Genomic DNA, 20121 nt, shown 5'->3' with positions numbered 1-20121 from the left:
GGCCATGTTTATTTTTGTTTTGATATGTTTTGTTTTTATAATATTGCCATTTTAATGGTTCCAATCATGCTATGATAGATTTTACCAGCTTAGACTTGGAAATTCATATCTCCCTGCACTCACAAAGTAATCATTGTTAAAGACTCTTTTATCTAAAATTATTTTTTATTAATGTTTTTTTGAGAGAGAGAGACAGACGGAGTGTAAGCAGAGGAGGGGCAGAGAGAGAGAGAGGGAGACACAGAATCTGAAGCAGGCTCCAGGCTCCAAGCTATCAGCACAGAGCCTGTCGTGACTCTTGAACTCACGATCTGTGACATCATGAACTGAGCCAAATCTGACACTTAAGCCACTGAGCCACCCCGATGCCCCGGAGACTATTATTTCAATTTCAATTTCTTCAGCTCTTCAATTTGAAAAGATTTAAACGTACATAAAAACAAAGAATTATTCCTACCTATATTCAACATTACTAACACTTTGCCACACTAGCTTTATCAGGACACTTTACTCCTAAAAACTTGAGCATGTATATCCTAAAAATAAGGACATTTTCCTATTGAACTCAGTACAATTTAGCACAGTTGAAAAATTTTAAATTAATTTGTATCATCTGAATTCATATTCAGATATTCTAATTGTCTCAAAAATGACTTCACAGGTTTTTTTGTTTTTGAACCAGGAAGCAATTGCGATTCATAATTTGTATTCAATTGTCTTATTAGTCTCAAAGATCTTTCCCTGCACCCCCTTTTTTTTTACCCCCCCCCCACCAAGATGTGACTTTTTGAAGAATCTAAATCACTTGGCTCCTATCCTTGATCTGTTGATATTCTTTGACTTGTTCCCTTTATTCTTTTCATTTCCTTTGAACTGGAAGTGGAGACTGCAGGTTTTATTAGCTTCAGGTTAAATGTTTTTAGAAAGAATATTTCATATGTGATCTTATAGATTTTATATTTTATCACATTGAAGACATTGAGATTATCTCACTATTGAAGATGATAATCAGTCACTTGGTCAAAGTGTTGACTACCAGCTCTTTCCATGGTAAGTCATTTTTCCTGCTTAGTAATTAGTAATCTCTAAGACTGTTTTGGCACCATGGGAATAATCTTTTCCTAACAGCCTTTTTATTCAATAAGTTTAGCATCAACTGATGATTTTTTTTTTTTTACAAATAGTTTATTGTTATGATGATTTTTAAAAAATATATCTATTATTTCTTTTTTATGTTTTATTTTTCAGAGGGAAGGGGCAGAGAGAGGGGGGACAGAGGATCCAAAGCAGGCTCTGCATTGACAGCCTGATGCAGGGCTCAAACTCACAAACTGTGAGATCATGACCTGAGCTGAAATTGGACACTCAACCAACTGAGCTACTCAGGTCTCCTCATTAACTGATGATTCTTAACTAAATCATTTTTTATACTACACTGATGTGCAAAATGGTGATTTAAAATGTTTTAATTTTCTATTTTTTTTACTTTTATTAGTTTATATTCTTTTATTTAAAAAGAACTATTTCCCTTTTCCCAATGCCCCCTCTTTTTCTCAAATATCTCTATATCTTCAAATAATTCAATGTATTCAATGTCCATTATAATCACAGTTCTTTTTGATATTGTGAGCCAACAGCCAGTGGAAGTGGAAGTCACTGCAGGCCAGGTCCTGTATCTTTTGGACGTGTCCACATTAGTCTCTTAAGTTCTTCCTTGCTTCAGTCACAAGATGTCCCAGACCTACCTTGTACTTGTGCTGTCTCAAACCTGGAATATTAGCTATCTCTTCAAAGAGCCTATTCCTTTTAGGGAGAATGGAAGCTGGATTCTGTTTCCTTTTATTTTATTTTATTTATTTTTTATTTTTTTTAAATATTTTTATTTATTTCTAGGAGAGAGAGAGAGAGAGACAGCGTGAGCAGGGGAGGGTCAGAGAGAGAGGGAGACACAGACTCTGAAACAGGCTCCAGGCTCTGAGCTGGCAGTCAGCACAGAGCCCGACGCGGGGCTCGAACCCACAAACCACGAGATCATGACCTAAGTGAAAGTCGGACGCTTAACTGACTAAGCCACCCAGGTGCCCCTATGCTGTTAACATTTTATGTAATGCTCTTAGAGCCCCCTTTTTGCTCACCTAGGTTTCTGTTTAGTTTGTCATTTTAATTTTTAAGTTTTATGTATTCAAGTAATCTCTACACCCAAGGTGGGGCTCAAACTCACCACCCAGAGATCAAGAGTCCCATGCTCCTACGACTTAGCCAGCCAGGTACCTCTAGTTTGTCATCTCTAAATGCTCTTTGATTCTGGGGCGCCTGGGTGGCTTAGTCAAACATCCACTCTTGATTTCAGCTCAGGTCACGATCTCACGGTTCATGGGTTCAAGCCCCACATTGGGCTTTGTACTGACATTGGGGAGCCTGCTTGGGATTCTCTCTCTCTCTCTCTCTCTCTGCCCCTACCCTGCTCACTCACTATCTCTCTCTCTCAAAATAAATAAGTGCACATTTTTTAAAAATGTTCTTCGATTACCATCTAATTGCCTTGTGACACCAGTGAACTTATTTCACTTCTTCCTCTAATCTTTATATTTTTTAATTTTTTTAATGTTTTATTTATTTCTGAGAGAGAGAGAGAGAGACAGTGTGAGCAGGGAAGGGTCAGAGAGAGAGAGAGATACAGAATCTGAAGCAGGCTCCAGGCTCCGAGCTAGCTGTCAGCACAGAGCCTCACGTGGGGCTCGGACCCACAAACCATGAGATCATGACCTGAGGCGAAGTCGGACGCTTAACCAACCAAGCCACCCAGGCGCTCCTAATCTTTATATTTTTTAGTTCCCTTATTTCTATTTGATTAGAACATATATAACGTTTACATACTATTTTCTCACTCTAGTGCCTGCTTTGTTATATTAAATGCATTTAAAGACTACTTAATACTTTCCACTAGTACTTATTATTCTTTTAACATTTATTTTTTTTTGAAAGAGAAAGGGAGAGCGAAGCTGGGAAGGGGTAGAGAGAGAGAGAGGAGGACAGAGGATTCTAAGCAGGCTCCCCACCAACCACAGAGAGCCCGATGTGGGGCTTGAACTCACAAACCATAAGACCATCTCATGAGTCAGATGCTTTACCCACTGAGACACGGAGGCACTCTTTCACTAGTACTTTAGCTGAATGCTCCCCAGTTAACTCCTGGCTGGATAAAGCTCTTCCAGTAAAGTACACAACAACTCTGGCATGTTTAAAATTTCTTCTGTAATCTGGATACTTTAAGTACAGCTTGCCTAGATATAAAATTCTTGGCTCAAACTTTCTTGAGTTTTTTGGAGAATGTTGTTCCACTGTTGTTTGTATTGCTTGGTTTAACTGCCATGCTGGCACCACTTCTTGTCTCCTTTGGCAATGTTAACTTTTTTTCAAGATTTTAAGTCATCTCTATACCCAACATGGGCTTGAACCCACAACCCCAAGATCAAGAGTCCCATGCTCCACCGAGTCAGTCAGGCATTCTTGGAAATGTTAGCTTTGTTGTTGGCTTTTGTCTGGAGGCTCCGGTAATCTTTGCTGTCATTTTCTCCCTGATTCTTTTTCTTTGCTTGCTTTTTTTTCCTTTATTCTTATAGCTGTTTTATTCTTCTCCAGGTTTCTTACCTTGGTTTTATATCTGTTCTCTCTTAGAAACCCTGTAATTTAGTGTTCATTTTTTTTAGATGATTGTGATTTTACAGTATATTGGGTGAGTTTGATCAGCTCTCAGCTCACATATTCCTGCTGGGTTTTAAACCTTGTATATGTTGCATGTATATACATACACATATGTTGCACCTTTCCCATGTGCAGTTGTATAGGTAATGATATTCAATTAATATTGGGAGTATTATATGCAGTTTTCCTCTGCTTCATATTTTCTAGAGCGTAGTATCTTCTTTTAATTCACGTCTTCATTTTCTGTTTTCTTTTTATAGTAGCCTTGTATGGGCTTTTGTTGGCTTTTCTGTTCCTGATAAAAGTTTCTGGATTTTCCTGGATCAGGAAAAAAAAAGGTGGTTCTATGGAAGGGATGTGGTTGACTCAGTTTTATGGTCAAAGAAAATCTTCTGTTGATATAGTGCAGTTTCTTTAATAAATGGTGCATTTTGAGGTTTGGACTCTGTGATACAATCTTAAGTTTTTAAAGGAATATTTAGCTTCAGCCACTTGCTCTTCTCTCCAAGGGATCCCTGTACCTTCCCAAGTGCCTCATAAAGTATTCTCATGAACTTTCCAAACCTTGGTTCTTACCTGTTTTCAGGCCTGATTGTTCTCCTTCTCAATATTTTGGGGGACTCTCAACATCCTTCAAAATCATTACCCTTTGCTTATGCTGGCCAATGCTAGTTTCTATTTACTGTAACCAAAGAACCCTAACTGACCCACACTAACCACTTAATGTAACATTTGTGAATCTTCACAATCCCAAATAATCTACAAAGCCACAAATGTATATATAATAAGTCTGTTAGAACAAGACTGATTTCTCTTATCTCCTATTGCATCTCTTCCAGTGCAAAGCCTGACATTCTGGACATTCAATATGCATTAAATTTCTCTTAATACATTTCCAACAGCACTTGTCACAGTCTACAATTAACTTCCTTTCATTTGTTTCATAACTTTGCCATCTAGTATAATTAAGCTCCATGTATCTAAATACGATCTCATTTATTTACATATCCCCAGTGTCTAGTAAACCAGTGAAACACTTAGAGATACTAAAAAATATTTTTTGAATGACTAAACAATAATCAGTTCTTGGATGGCAAAATTAGTATAGCTGAGGGGCTATGAAGAGTCAGAGTAACCACACAATAAATGATCTTACCAGCCCTCTCCATCCATCCAAAACAAGCTCCTGGGAATTTATTCATGAAATCTCACATGACTTTCTCTAAAGAGCTTCAAGTTGAGGCTCAGAAAATGTTTCTGCAAGACAGTATTTTTATTTTTCATGAGTTTTTTAAGTTTATCCATTTATTTTGAGAGAGGCACTAGCAGGGGAGGGTCATAGGGAGGGGGGGAGAGAGAGAGAGAGAGAGAGAGAGAGAGAGAGGGAATCCCAAGCAGGCTTGGGTCTCGAACTCACAAACTATGAGATGATCTGAGCCAAAGTCAAGATTTTGATGCTCACCTCAGTGAGCCAGTTATCCACCTCAGAGAATATTTTTAATGTTTTTATTTTTGAGAGAGAGGAAGACAGAATCTAAAGCAGGCTCCATGTTATCAGCACAAAGCCCAATGTGGGGCTCAAATCCATGAACTAGGAGATCATGACCTGAACCAAAGTCATTTGTTCAACTGACTGAGCCATCCAGACACTCCCCACCCCCACCCCCAGTGAGAATATTTTTAAACAGGTGATCAGGGGTGCGCTGCTGGCTCAGTCAGCACAGCATGCGACTCACCTTGGGTGTGGAGCCTACTTAAAAATAATAATAAACAAATCATGGGGTTTACTTATTGATGGGAAAATATAACTTGAAGTATCCATCAGGCTAACTGCCTTTCTTCTCCCTTCCATGGAAAGTGGTCTGTTTTCCATTTCTAGTTAAGTGTTTTACATAGAAATAGAAGGAACAGAAAATTCAAATTTATTTTTTAACATTTTATTTTGAAATAATTTAAAGCTTACATAAAAGTTGCAACAGTAATACAAAGAACACATTCCCTTTACCCTGTATATTAGCTCTCTACAGCCATGTTACAAATTACCCCAAAACTAAGTGGCTTAAAACGAGTACTTTTTATCTTACGGTTTCCTAGTCAGGGAACCGGGAGTGGGTAATCTAGGTGTTCCTAGCTCAGGGCTTCCTGAAGTTGCAGTCAGGATGTTGGCTTGGGTTGCAGTCAGCTAAAGGCTTAAGCAGGACTGGAGGACCTGCTACCTGCTTCCAAGACTGCTCACGTATCCGCTGGTAGGAGGCCTTATCTCCCGGACACCTAGGTCTGGCCACAGGCTGTTGCAGTGTCATGACATGGCGGCTGGCTTCCCCCACACTCGAGCCCACAGCGCATGAACAAGGCCTAGCTGGAAGATGCCACGCTTTATGACCTACCCTGTGAAGTCAATGATGTCAGTTCTCCTCTATCCTATTAGAAAAGAGTCACTCAGCCCAGCCCCACACTCAAGCGCAGGAGAATCAGACCCCATCTCTTCCAGAGAAGAACATCATTGAATTTGTGAACATATTTTAAAAACCACCATACCCAAATACACTATTTTTAAACAACTTGCCATTTTGTCACTATTTCCCTCTCCTCACATATACAAACATGTTATTTCCTAACTATTTGAGAGTAGGTAGCATGCATCACGGCTTCACTACTTAAGACTTCAGTGTATTATGTAAGAAAAGGGATACTTTTAGCTAAGAGTGCCGTTATCAAAATCTGACTTAACGTGGTTGATACCTCAATTGTAGTCCGTATTTCCACTTGTGTCAACTGTCGTTTCTAGAATTTTCCCATTAAGTTGATTTTTAAAAGCAATATAGAACAAGTAGTAAGTTATGAAGTGTGACATAGCTTATGTAAGGTTTTTTTGGCAGGGAATAAAGAAAAGGTCCTGGGACAAGGGGGCTGCTAGAAACAGGCACGCTCTAGTTTGGGGTGGGGGTGGCTGAGCACGAAGACAAAACACGGTTTCTTTCTTTCTTTCTTTTAAATATTTTTATTTATTTCTAGGAGAGAGAGAGTGAGAGAGACAGCGTGAGCAGGGGAGGGTCAGAGAGAGAGGCAGATACTCTGAAATAGGCTCCAGGCTCCGAGCTGGCAGTCAGCACAGGGCCCGACGCGGGGCTCGAACCCACGAACCGCGAGATCATGACCTAAGCGAAAGTCGGACGCTTAACCGACTAAGCCACCCAGGCGCCCCGACAAAACACGGTTTCTGAGAAAACAGTTTATCTTTATCCCTTCAGTTACCCACGATTTCTGGAAAACGATTTCAACTGTTCCCTTCGGTTCCCGTCCCGATTAGCACACAGTCGGAGACAGCGCGAATAGTTGAGGACGCCTGGTTAGAATTCCAGTGCAACCATTTATCAGCCGTATTTCCATGCGCAGGTAACTTTCAGAAACTTACATTTCTTTATCTGTGAAGAACGACTACAAGGGTCTCTACGGCCCAGGGCTATTGCGAGGGCTGCGCGAGCTGACGAACGGGAACGGCGGCGCGCGCCAGTCGCGAGGCGAGCGGCTGGGCTCCGGGCTTCCCTCCCCGCGCGGCTAACGCAGCCCGGCCGAGAGGGCGGGGCGGCGTCACGTGGGTGGGGCGGGGTGGGCTCCTCCGCGGATCGCACGATGTGACGCGCCGCCGGAGGCAGGCCGGGCCCTCAAGATGGCGGCGGGCGCCCCGAGCGGCTCGGCCCGGCAGTAGCGGCGGGACGGCACTCGCCGCTGGGGCCGGCCGCCCCGGGAGTGGCTGCAGCAGCGCCAGGAATCGAGGATGGTAAAATGACCCAGGGGAAGAAGAAGAAACGGGCCGCGAACCGCAGTATCATGCTGGCCAAGAAGATCATCATTAAGGACGGAGGCACGGTGAGCTGGGGTACCGCGCCGGGGAGCGTCCCTCGGGGCTCCCCATCCCATCTCTGCCCCCCACGCCGCCGCCGCCAGCCGCCCTGAGTGCCCCTGCCCTCCCCCACCCTGTCGGTGGTGCCAGTGTCTCGGTCTCCCGGGCCGTCTTGCCTCTCCTCCGGGGGCTTTCCTCCCTCGCCCCGGCCTGCGGCCTCCGGGGCCCGTCCTCTTGGGGAAGCCGCTCTCCTCTCCCGCACCTGCCGCCCTCTCCACCGGCGGCCCCCGGAGGCCCTGCGGCCTCGAGCCCCACGTGCGCCTCCGCCGCGGGCCGGAATTGACGCCGGGCTCTCAGGCCGGCCGGCCCCCCGTCGCCCGGGCGCTGCTGGTCCCGCCGCGCCCCTCGCCTCCGCAGCCTCGCCTTCGCCTCCGCCTCCGGGCCCCGCGCCGCCGTCGCGGCGCTTTCGAAGGTGCCGGGGGCTCTCCGTGGCTCCCCATATGCTCCTAGCCGGGTGGCATCTGGCGCGGCGACCCCGCTGGGGCGCCTTAGTGCGCTGGCTTTCTTCTTCCACCTCGTTCTGGGTCAGTGCTGCTGCTCTTGGCTGCTTGCAGTGCGGTCAACACTGTCGGAAGGTGGGCTTTCCTCTCCACTTCCCGGAGTCTGAAGCGTGACGGAGGACACCCGCGGCCTAGACTTAAGGCAGCTGGTTCCCAAAGAACAGATACCGCCGTGGTGTTCTCAAACCGCTTGTTCACTCTAAAATAAACGCTGCTAAATAGAATTACCACGGTCTGAGGATTATAAGACACTTTGAAAGGAAGACAGAGGGTAAGAAATTGTGCTTTTTAGAAACAGTTGTCACCACACAATAAACTTTATGCAGTGTGCTGTAGTTAGCCAGCAGGGGACGTAGGATTTATAATTGAAAATTTAACTCACCTGTACTTTCATATGCTGCAATTTCTCCTTTGCTACACTCTCCGGTCTTTGTTGCATTCTTTGAGATCACATTCTGAAATAGAATGCAAAGGTAAAATACACGTTTCACTTTACTGAGAGGTGTGCGGAAATGATTCTTTTAATTTCGTATTTCTGTTTATGTCAATATATATGTTTATGTATATAATTGGAGCCCTCATCAACTGCTAGCGTAGTGCTGAATATGTACAGTAATTAGGCCACCCCTGAGGATTTGCTGAATTCATTTGAAATAAGTGACAAAGATGTTTGTTTGTTTGTTTTGTTTGACATTTCAGAATAGGGGCTCCATCAATATGCTGCTAATATTTAGGTTTTTTTTTTTTATGTTTTATTTATTTCTAGGAGAGAGAGAGAGAGAGAGAGAGACAGCGTGAGCAGGGGAGGGTCAGAGAGAGAGGGAGTCACAGACTGAAACAGGCTCCAGACTCTGAGCTGGCAGTCAGCACAGAGCCCGACGCGGGGCTCGAACCCACGGACCGCGAGATCATGACCTAAGCGAAAGTCGGACGCTTAACCGACTAGGCCACCCAGGCGCCCCATATGCTGCTAATATTTAGAAGACTTGGGACATATGCAGCAATTTCAGAATCTCCTTTTAGCTAATTGTAAAAATAATAAGATGTCATAGTTTTGCCATTTGGTGAAAAAAGAAACTTCAAGTCCTTAGATCTTTTTGTTGTACTTGATTAATTAGAACATTACTTTGATTAAACCACTTATGAGTAGTCAGGGCCCTTCTGATGAAGTTGGTTCAAACTACTACGTGGGGAGAGATATAGCATGAAAAATACTGGTAGTCTGTTAACCATCAGAACTTGATATTTTAAGTTCTATATAAAATCTACAAAATAGAAGCAACAAGGGATTGTATTTTATAAAAGCAAGTGATTTTTAAGATCAGGATTCTTTGCAAAAGAATGAAGCTCTGATCAAGAAACACACCTTTTTTTTGAGGTAAAGTTCAGTTTTGTTACCTCTTTGAAGTTTCGTTTGATTCGCTTTACGGCTGATGCTTTTGTTCAAATCCTGTGAGATTTGGAAGACATTATAATTTTTTATCTTTGTTAGTTATTAAAGTTGTAGGAAGTTCATAGCTTGCTTTTGGAGGAAAAATACAGTTTTTACACTGGCAGTAAGTTTTTAAGAAGGCACAGAGAATAAATGAAAGCTCTTCTTGAGAACTATGGGCATGTGGGTCTTACTATTTATCATCTTTATACACTTACGTTGCACTTCCCATTCTAAAAGCACTGGGCACCTCCTTAGAATAGAAACTTTATGCCTATTTTGACTTTTATGGGGCCTAATATGAATTTAATGTGATATAAACACATTTAAAGTGATTTTAAAATATGTGCTAGCATATTCCTAGATGTTTTATTGTAATTTTATTTATTCCCATATTGGTTTTTTATATATATATACACATATATATATATACACATATAAGCATATATATATACACATACGTATGTGTATATATATAACCATATATATATACATATATATGTGTAAATGGAATATTTATATTTCTAGAAATATCATGGTAATTTTCTGCAGTGTTTGTATTTTAACCTACTCTAGCTGTAAATGGAAAATAGTATAAATAGTATAGTTGTAGAAATTTTAAAATGGCATTTGCTTCTCTGTCTCCCTACTTATAATTGGTCAGGCTACCCTTATGAACCTTTTTTAAAGAAAGGGAATAAACTGTCATTTGGTATTGGTACTATTTTGTGTGTGTGTGTGTGTGTATGTAAGTTCAACGTGTGGATGGATTCATTTAGAGGCAGGTGTCTTACACTGTATGATCATCCTCGATAGTCTCTGAACAGTATTTCTGAACGGGCCAATGATACTGACCTGATCCCCTTCCGTTTTCTTTCTAATGTTCAGCAATGTTGGTAAAATTATTTTGCTTCATCTTGCTAATGACATCTTTATAAGCCTGATTAGTGAATTTTAATATTTATAAACAAAACTAATAGTTATTAATGACTTGTCAAAAACTTAGATTTGTTATCATTTTTGACACTTGAAGAAGTGAGCCCTTCCCAGTGAACGAGGTTATACATAAGGTACTTTTTTTTCTTTTCTTGAAATTGTATCTGATTAGGCTCTGAAAACAGGGTAAGGCTAACTAATATGTTGTCCATTTGAGTTGTACACAGTTAAGGGAAATTACATGAAGGTGTGTATGATTCTGTATCAGGAGTTCTTTTTTTTTTTTAATGTTTTATTTATTTCTAGGAGAGAGAGAGAGAGAGAGAGAGAGAGAGAGCATGAGCAGGGGAGGGTCAGAGAGAGAGGGCATCACAGACTCCGAAACAGGCTCCAGGCTCTGAGCTGGCAGTCAGCACAGCGCCCGATGCAGGGCTCGAACCCACGAACCGCGAGTGTATCAGGAGTTCTTAACTTGGGTCTATACACCCTGCTGTTGTTTGCAAAATTTTCTTTGACTATCCTTTTTTTGAGAGAGATTCCCAGAAGGATCCATACCTCCTAGAAGTTTAAGAGTGGTTGTCCTGTTTGAAAACAACATGCATAACTACAGAATACTTCTACAGGTTAAATTCAGTAAATATGTACTTACTTATTTCCTGTATACCGTTTTACTGATGAAAGTAATTATTGCCTTGTTGGTGAATTTGCTTTTTGAAGCATCCATATGTAGAAATACAGTTTTTGGTTATAAGTTTTCATGTATGTGGCATTTTGATGTATCTCTTAGTGTAGACCATTTAAGACAGTTGAATTAAATGACATTTTAGAACACTTCCAATTTTGTTGTTAAATTCTTACCGTGTATTACTAGATTGTTTATAAACATTCCTGTTAGAGGCTAAGAGCTAAAGAGTTACATACATGAGTTATTTATTCGTATTATCAAAAATAGAATTTTAAATGATTTTTTGAAGTTTGCTTATTTTTTTACATGATCTTTATTGTTAGTACAGTTGTGAGACTGCATCTCTGACAAAGTGAAAAGTGTCCATTTTTTTCCACAAATAAACAGGTGAAATGACTTTATTTATTTATTTATTTTTTAATGTTTTATTTATTTCTAGGAGAGAGAGAGAGAGAGAGACAGTGTGAGCGGGGGAGGGTCAGAGAGAGAGGGAGTCACAGACTGAAACAGGCTCCAGGCTCTGAGCTGGCAGTCGGCACAGAGCCCGACGCGGGGCTCGAACCCACGAACCGTGAGATCATGACCTAAGCGAAAGTCGGACGCTTAACCGACTAAGCCACCCAGGCGCCCCCACTTTAAAGATTTGATAGAAACCGCAGCATGTGTGAATTGCTTCGTTAGAGGTACCTGAAAAAAGTGAAATTGGTATTTGCCAGATGAAATATACCCAGAGAAGAAGAGCACCAGATTTTTATTCCTTGTTGTCTGATTTTAAGTACGTAAATCGGAGTCAGCAACCATTTCAGAAGTCTAGATTTAGGCTCTGATCCGTTGCATCCTTCACCTACAAAGATGGCCAAGGCCGTGGCAGGGTAGCTCTCCTTAGTCCCCAGAGAGCTGCTAAATAAATAGCTTTAGCTATTTATTTAAATTGCTAGCACACAGGCCATGAGGATGGCCATGGTGCCTTCAAAAAGCAACTGTTCTTAGAAGTCACTTGCCCATGCCTAGAATGTATATACTCTTTGGCAAGCTTGTGGCAGACAGTACCAGGAATAACTACCTCCTTTCCTCCATGGTATGCTGCAACATTTGCTTTAGCTTAGTATGTTTGGGGATAAATTAGTAAGCAGTTGTTTCAGATTATATATCCAGTTCATCCTAATACAGTTTGCAGACCTGCTTCCCAATAATCAGAGCATCTGCAGAATTCACTAACAATTGAACTGTAACTCATTTACAGCTACCAAAGTTTGGAGTTTAAGTAAAAAGAAGAGCTTTTTCTAGGTAGCATTCTGACAAGTATATTATTTACATTTTTCAATTACTTAAAAAAATTGAAGTTGTCTTTTAGCATTATTTTGAAGTGTCAAAGTAACATTTGACAGTTGAAGCCAGGATATGTCCAGCTTCCTGAAATGGTTTTGTCTTTTTGAGGGCCAGATGTAGTAGCTTACTCTAAATATTGCGTCTACTTTCTCAGTAATGTGTAAAAACAATTATGAATTCTACCGTATGAAATATTACCTTGTTAGTGAGTTCAGTTTGTTGTCATTTGAACCATATAACACAGTAGATGTTCATGGGGATAGGCACTTAATGTAATGATGGCTTAACTTGATTTAGCAGTTACATCTTTTCTTCCTCAGAATGGAGAAGGGGATGTCATAGATTGTCATGTTGCTTAATCTTTTCAAAATTTACCACAAAGAACGGCTCCTGACTGGCTCAGTCCATGGAGTCTGTGACTCCGGATCTTGGGGTTGTAAGTTCAACCCCACGTTGGGTGTAGAGATTATTTAAAAATAAATCTTTAAAACAATTTGCTGCGAAGTAATCCAGTGTTAGGCTCTATTTTTTTTAAGAGTAAAACTTGATCTCATATTTTTGTTGAATATGTTTAAGAAGTGAATTTAATTTCTACTTGAGACAAATCTTTTTTTTTAAATAGTTCATTGTCAAGTTGGTTTCCATACAAGACCCAGTGCTCATCCCCACAAGTACCCTCCTCCATGCCCATCATCCCCCTTCCCCTCCCCCCCACCCCCATCAGCCCTCAGTTTGTTCTTGGCATTCAAGAGTCTCTCATGATTTGCCTCCCTCCCTCTCCCTCACTATTTTTCCCCTTCTCCCCCATGGTCCTCCGTTAAATTCCTCCTAATCCTCCTGTACATGCAAACATATGGTATCCGTCCTTCTCTGCCTGACTTATTTCGCTCAGCATAACACCCTCAAGGTCCATCCATGTTGCTACACATGGCCAGATTTCATTCTTTCTCGTTGCCATGTACTATTCCATTGTATAGATGAACCACATCTTGATCCATTCGTCAGTTGATGGACACTTAGGCTCTTTCCATGTAAGACAAATCTTTTCTTAAAATTATTATTATTATTATTATTATTATTATTATTATTATTTTAAGCAGGTTTCAGGCTCAGCACAGAGGCCAGTGCAGGGCCTGAACTCACAACCCTGAGAACAAGACCTGAGCTGACATCAAGGATTGGACACTTAACCAATTGAGCCACCCAGTCACCCCTAGGAGCAATCTAACCAAAACCTCTTCACTTCTGTGATAGCATACAAATTTCAATATCTGTCTTTAAAATTGATCTGTAGCCTACCAGTAAAATCTAAAGTCTGACTGCAAATTAAGCCAAAATGGCTTGCTTAATTAGTATAATAGTGTTGCAACATGTTTATGGTGATTCATACTTCCAGGAAATTGAGGATTGGTTTTGTTTTCTTTTTGCTCTACAGAAGTAATGTATCTTGCTTGCTTGATTAAAGCCAGAGAAAATAAGAAAAACACCACTTGATTTCGTGAGAAAGGAAACATGATACCAGATACTAGCAGTTAAAGCCTTAGTTTTCTCTAGTTATGCCATAATGTGTCAGGATCCCATGAAAGCAGCTTTGTAGTTACAGGTTTTTTTTTTTTAAATGTTCTTCCAGAAAAGCAACAATTGTTAAATGCCTATATCTAAGCATCTTTGTATTTTTTTGTGTGTAAGACTTTTACATGTATTATTTTAACTTAGTTATATATTATTCAGAGGAAATTCAGTGTTTCTTTTTGAAGCTATATTTTACCCTCATTTTAATTGTTTTTAAAGTTTGTTTTTGAGAGAAAGAGAGCAGGTGAAGAGCAGAAAGAAAGAGGATCCCAAGTAGACTCTGCATTCTCAGCACAGAACCCGATGTGGGGCTTGAACCCATGAATCATGAGATCATGACCTGAGCCAAAACTAAGAGCCAGATTCTTAACCGACTGAGCCACCCAGGTGCCCCTACTCTCATTTTACCCTGTATTAAGTTCTAAGATTGAAATTATTCTCCCTTATACTTTATTTTTTTAAATTTTTATTTATTTACTTCTTTTGAGAGAGCCAGCATGAGGAGGGGATGGGGCAGAGGCAGAGGCAGAGAGAGAATCTTAAGCAGGCTCCATGCTTAACACAGAGCCTGATGTGGGGCTCCATCTCATGACCATGAGATCATGACCTGAGCCAAAATCAAGAGTTGGACACTTAACTGACTGGGCCACCCAGGTGCCCCTACTTTATTTTGTTTTTGTTTTTTTTTTTAATCATGTTTTAAAATTTTTTCCCAGCTTTGGAGAATTTTTAAAATACAGAAAAGTTGCAACAATAGCATGATGAGTATTCATTTGCCCATCCCATAGATTCACATCACAGATTAACATTTTGCCACATTTGTTTTTCCTCTCTCTATATGCTCATGTTTTATTGTTTTGAACCACTTGAGGAGTTGGTTGTAGACATCAAGACACTTTACCCCTAAAACACTAAGAATGTATCACCTAAGAAAAAGGATGTTCTCCAACATAACCACAATATAATTAACCACATTCAGGAAATTTTAATGTGTTTTTAAACATTTGTTTAAATGTTTATTTTTGAGAGAGAGAGCAAGTGCAAGTGAGCATGAGTGGAGGAGAGGCAGAGAGAGGGAGACACAGAATCCAAAGTAGGATCCAGGCTCCAAGCTGTCAGCACAGAGCCCATTGCGGGGCTCGAACTCACAGACCATGAGATCATGACCTGAGCTGGAGTTGGATGCTTAACCAACTGAGCTAGCCAGGCACCCGTCACATTCAGGAAATTTTAACATTAATACAATAGTATTAAGTAATATGTTAGCTATAATCACATTTTTCTAATTATACCTCCTTGATAGTTGTCTTTTTTTGGATACAGAATTAAATTATTACATTCAGTTGCCACGTCTCTTCAGTCTAGAATAACCTTTTTTTTTGTTTTTAATGATATTGACACTTTTTAATAGTCTAGGCCAGTTGTTTTGAAGAATGAGCCTCAGTTTGGCTTATTCTCATTGTTTACTCACGTGATAAATTCTGTGTAGTAAGTGGGATTATAATGGCCAGTTATAGGTATGATTACGTCTGTCTCCTGGCCAAAAGTCTATATAAGCCCCTGGATCACACCAATAGGTATGTATACAGCATAAGTTATTAAAGTCAACATCCTGCATAATTGCTGCATTCATAAACCCTTATTGGCTGAGCAGTCATAGACTCAAAATTTTCATAGACTCAAAATTTGGGAGCTAGACAAGGATTTAGGTGAGAGATGAATAGTTCACCTCTTCCGGCTGAGAGGTAAAGTGACTAACTTAATTTCCCTAGCAGCTCAGTGACTGCATGATTAGGGCTATCAATCAGTTCATGGTCATGAAGTACCCTTTCTAGACCAGGCATTGTGCTACACATTGTTACTGAAATGGAAAAAAACTGGATCCCTGCACTTAAAAGAGTAACAGTCTGTGGTAATGTATTCTGTCTAACCACTGAAACCAGCAGAACTCTAGATTTGGGCTCTAGAACAGCCTGGATAGACTCCGCTACGTTAGACATAAAATGGAGACAACAATGTTTAATTTGAAAGGTTGTCAGGAAGAGTAGGTAAGATTTTGAATGTAAGCTGTTACTAGTTTTCAGTAATACTCTTTCATTACTGTTTTAATCTAGTATATATGTGTGTCATAAATCTATGTGATAGATGACACAGTAGCCAATAGTGGGATATCAGAGTGTAGAGGAGGGAATTAATAGAGGAAGTTGCAAGTTTAATAAATAAAAATTTTAATAGTGTTTAAATACAGTAACTATACTGAATACCTGTGGTGATAGAAGGGAATTACAGAGTAATTCACTTAAGTTCTACAGACATTTATTATGCACCTTTGTGCTATGCATGGACCAGATGCTCCAGATCGTAGACGAATAAAGTAGGGCCTGTCTCAGCAGAAATTTAGAGAAGGTAAGTTTAGGTTAAATAAAATGAGATAAGGACTTTACACGGTGAAATATAAATTTGTGGATGTTACCTAGTGTTACAGGATAGAAGAATAAATGATTTTAAAAGGCTTGGCCCAAAGCCTAGATGGGGAAACCATACTCTGTCACCAGTAGAAATTATAATTTGGAAAATGGGAGTTAGATTGAAGGGTGGGGGTGGAGAAAGAAGACTGTCCCTGACTTCTGAGGTTAAAGTTAGAGGCGATTATCATGAAACCATACCTCTATAAGAGAGAAATTACTAACCTGAATGGAGGAATTTTGCTATAGTAATTATTATGGTTGTAGGTGGCATATCTTGGCATTTGGGGTTGGGCATGTGTTTATATTCAGATTTATCTCCTTCAGATTTTTTCACTTTCTACCTCAGAATTCTCTTAGCATCCTCAAATGTTATCTGTTGATAAAATCTCATTGTGATCTAAACTCTCTCCTCTTGATGCTTACTGGTCAGATATTTGCCCCTACTTGTCTATTAACTTCCCCTGGTCTTTCTGCGTAGGCCACAACCCTGATCTTTCTCGGTCCTGGAAGTTTGCTTGTGGATAGATATTCCATTAAAACCACTAGTGCTTGTGTCAAAAGTCCCACCTAGAAGTATTTGTATTTTAAATCAGTAAAATATTTTTAAAATTTGTCAATTTTATTAAGATCTTGTATTACTTTTGAAATCATTTAAAACAAAAGTTGAATATGATGAACATAATGTAGCTCTCAACATTACCAGTACTTTAGGACAAGCAAATATCCCTACCACCCCCCACCCGCTGCTTTAAAAAATACACACACACACACACACACACACACACGCACACACCCCCCTCCCTACCACCCCCCACCCCCTGCTTTAAAAAATACACACACACACCCACCCACCCACCCCTACCTACACCCACACACCCCACACACATTTTTACTCCCAGTTCTGGGAAATCATGAGAGAGTGCCTCAGAAAGGACAAGTATATGCAAGTACCTATATTTTTCTATTCTAGTTTTTTTCAAAAAATTTTTAATGTTTATTATATTTGGAGAGAGAGACAGAGGCAGAGCGCAAGCAGAGGAGGGGCAGAGAGAGGAGACAACAGAATCCAAAGCAGGCTCCAGGCTCTGAGTTGTCAGCACAGAGCCCAGTGCGGCCCTCAAACTCACAAGCCTTTGAGCTGTGGGATCATGACCTGAGCTGAAGTCGACCGCTCAACCAACTAAGCCACCCAGGCGTCCCCCCATTCTAGTTTTTACGTAGTTTTTCTCTTAAACATTTTCTTTGTATTTAAAGTATAAGGATGCCTATTAGAAAAGATTTAGAAAATTCAGAACAACATAATAAACAAGTTTATGTCCCGTGAAAGTACTACCTAATATAATTAACATTCAGGTGAGTTTTTGTTTTGTTTTTCATAGTTGAAATTATATATACAATTTTATATCCTGCTTTTACTTTTTTGTTTTGTTTTGTTTTCCTGCTTATATTTTTTAAATTTAACATCGCCATAAGCATTTCCACATATCATTAAAGATTATCTTTAAACCGTTTTTGGCTGCTTACTATTCTGTCTGGTTTAAGCACTGTGATTTGATTATAGGATGTTACTAAAGGTTGAATGTTTAGATTTCCATATTTCCCGCTATAAAGATGCTGTCATGAACATCTTTATGGTGGAAGCTTTTCTGAATGTTTATTTCCACGGGATAGAATGTTATTTGCTGTTTTTAAAATTATTTGTTTTTAATCTATTATATTTTTGTGGTGTCTTAGTGCTCTTGTAATTTCTTATGAATGCTTTACCTAGATATTAAATCTTTATTTCTTCCATATCTTCCTCAATGTGTTGCCTTCAAATTCAGCTAATGGTGTACATGTTTTTCTCAAACCAGTATGCCTAAAACGTGTAAATCTTTTGCTCTTTCCCCTTTCCTCACCGCCTGGCTGACTAAGCCAGACGCTGAAATCTTACCTTTTTATCTTTGATCTTCCCTTACCGTCCCCTGCTATATCTGGTCAACCACTGAGTCCTTTTGATTCAGCCTCCTAAGTGTTTTTTATTTCCATTCACTTTGCTCTGTCCCTACTACCAGTGTTTTATTCTAGTTATTAACTCTCCTGTGTGTTTCGTTCCTTCCCTTTCCCTTTCCCTTTCCCTTTCCCTTTCCCTTTCCCTTTCCCTTTCCCTTTCCCTTTTCCCTTTTCCCTTTCCCTTTCCCTTTCCCTTTCCCTTCCCCCCACCATGTATTTCTTCAATAGCCTGTTTTCTGGTTTTCTTCCCTCTCTTCAACAGCCTGCTTTCTAGTCTTTCTCCCTCCCTCCCTTTCAACGTCTTTGCCACAGTACAGTGTAAGTTAATATTCCAAGAAGACAGTCCTATGATGTGATGTTACCTTCTATCCTGAAATGTTTCATTTACCCTGCTGCCTGAAAGTTAAAGGCCTTCAAGTGACTTAGAGGCTGAAAAGCCTGCCTGAGAAGCCCTCCCTGACATTTTCCTCAACTGATTGAGTGCTCGTCACTAAAACAGCCAGTCTTTAAAAAATAAGTAATTATTTTAATTTACCTCCAAGTTAACATATAGCACAACAATGATTTCAGGAGTAGATTCCTTAATGCCTCTTGTCCATTTAGCCCATCCCCCCCTCCCCCCCCTCCGCCTACAACCCCCCAGCAACCCTCTGTTTGTTCTCCATATTTAAGAGTCTCTTATGTAAAAGAGCCACTTTTAACACATCATTTCCCTCTACCTTTTTTACTGTGTGTGTATGTTATACACATTGTTAAATAATCATCATCTTACATTTTATCGGCATTTCCCAGATAGTTTTAAAAGGAACTCTAATGGCCATGAGATACTATCTGTTGTATGAAAGAAGGATTCTGTCAAGTTTGGAATACAGTGTTCACTGTATCTTGGAAATTCATAACGTAAATTAGCACGTTAAGGGTCCTGAGAAGTTCTACTGGGCATTTCACTAGGTGCTGAGTATATGTGGTGATGAACAAAACCAATTTGGAGCTTTACAAATCCTCTGGACATGTTTTGACCTTATCTTAACAACTTGCTCTATTTGGTACTGCACATCATCCCTTCCTTCCTTACTAAAACTGCTACTTTATCATCTGTAACACTGTATTCTCTTACGTCTCCTGGTATTTCTCTGATTTGTTCCTTCTTTATTTTCTTCATGGTTCATTTTCTTCTGCTCACTACTTAAATGTTGGTGTTTTTTTAGAGTCTGGTCTTAACCCACCGTTCTTTTTCCACTTCATCTCCTGATAGTCTCACCCACTCTGGTGGTTTCAAACATCAGAATTCACGCTAATTTTAGTCAGCCCTCAAAAAAACAGTAGAAATCTTCAAGTACAAGGAGCAATGCCTTAGATGGGACCTGAAGTAAATCTGAACCTTATGGGGGGAAAAAAGCTGGGAAGCTACTAGCTTCAACTAATAAACAACCAGGCTAAAAACTTAGAAGTTTTTCTTCACTTGCCTTCCCAGATTTATCAGGTGCTGCCAATTTTCACATCCTAAAGACTTCCCTAATGTCCCCTGAAGACTGTCCTTTCCCTCCCCTTGAGTATCCTTGCCACTCCTGTTTCATGCCATCATCTCTTGTTTCAAC

General features: G+C 40.2%; 1 protein-coding gene across 1 annotated transcript in view; it reads left to right on the top strand.

The window, feature by feature from the left end:
- The first annotated feature begins 6915 nt into the window (after window positions 1-6915).
- MFSD14A (major facilitator superfamily domain containing 14A) overlaps window positions 6916-20121 on the top strand; it is a 45025-nt gene continuing 31819 nt past the window's right edge. Inside the window, exon 1 of the mRNA XM_039228429.1 lies at window positions 6916-7575. Coding sequence (XP_039084360.1) covers window positions 7492-7575 — 84 coding nt within the window. The 5' untranslated portion in view covers window positions 6916-7491. The remainder of the gene's footprint in view (window positions 7576-20121) is intronic.

This window comes from Hyaena hyaena, unplaced genomic scaffold (genome assembly GCF_003009895.1).
Source record: "Hyaena hyaena isolate Hyena2069 unplaced genomic scaffold, ASM300989v1 scaffold_32, whole genome shotgun sequence".
NCBI lineage: Eukaryota > Metazoa > Chordata > Mammalia > Carnivora > Hyaenidae > Hyaena > Hyaena hyaena.
The sequence above is the reverse complement of the archived record's forward strand: the minus strand, read 5'-3'. Positions and strand labels throughout refer to the sequence as shown.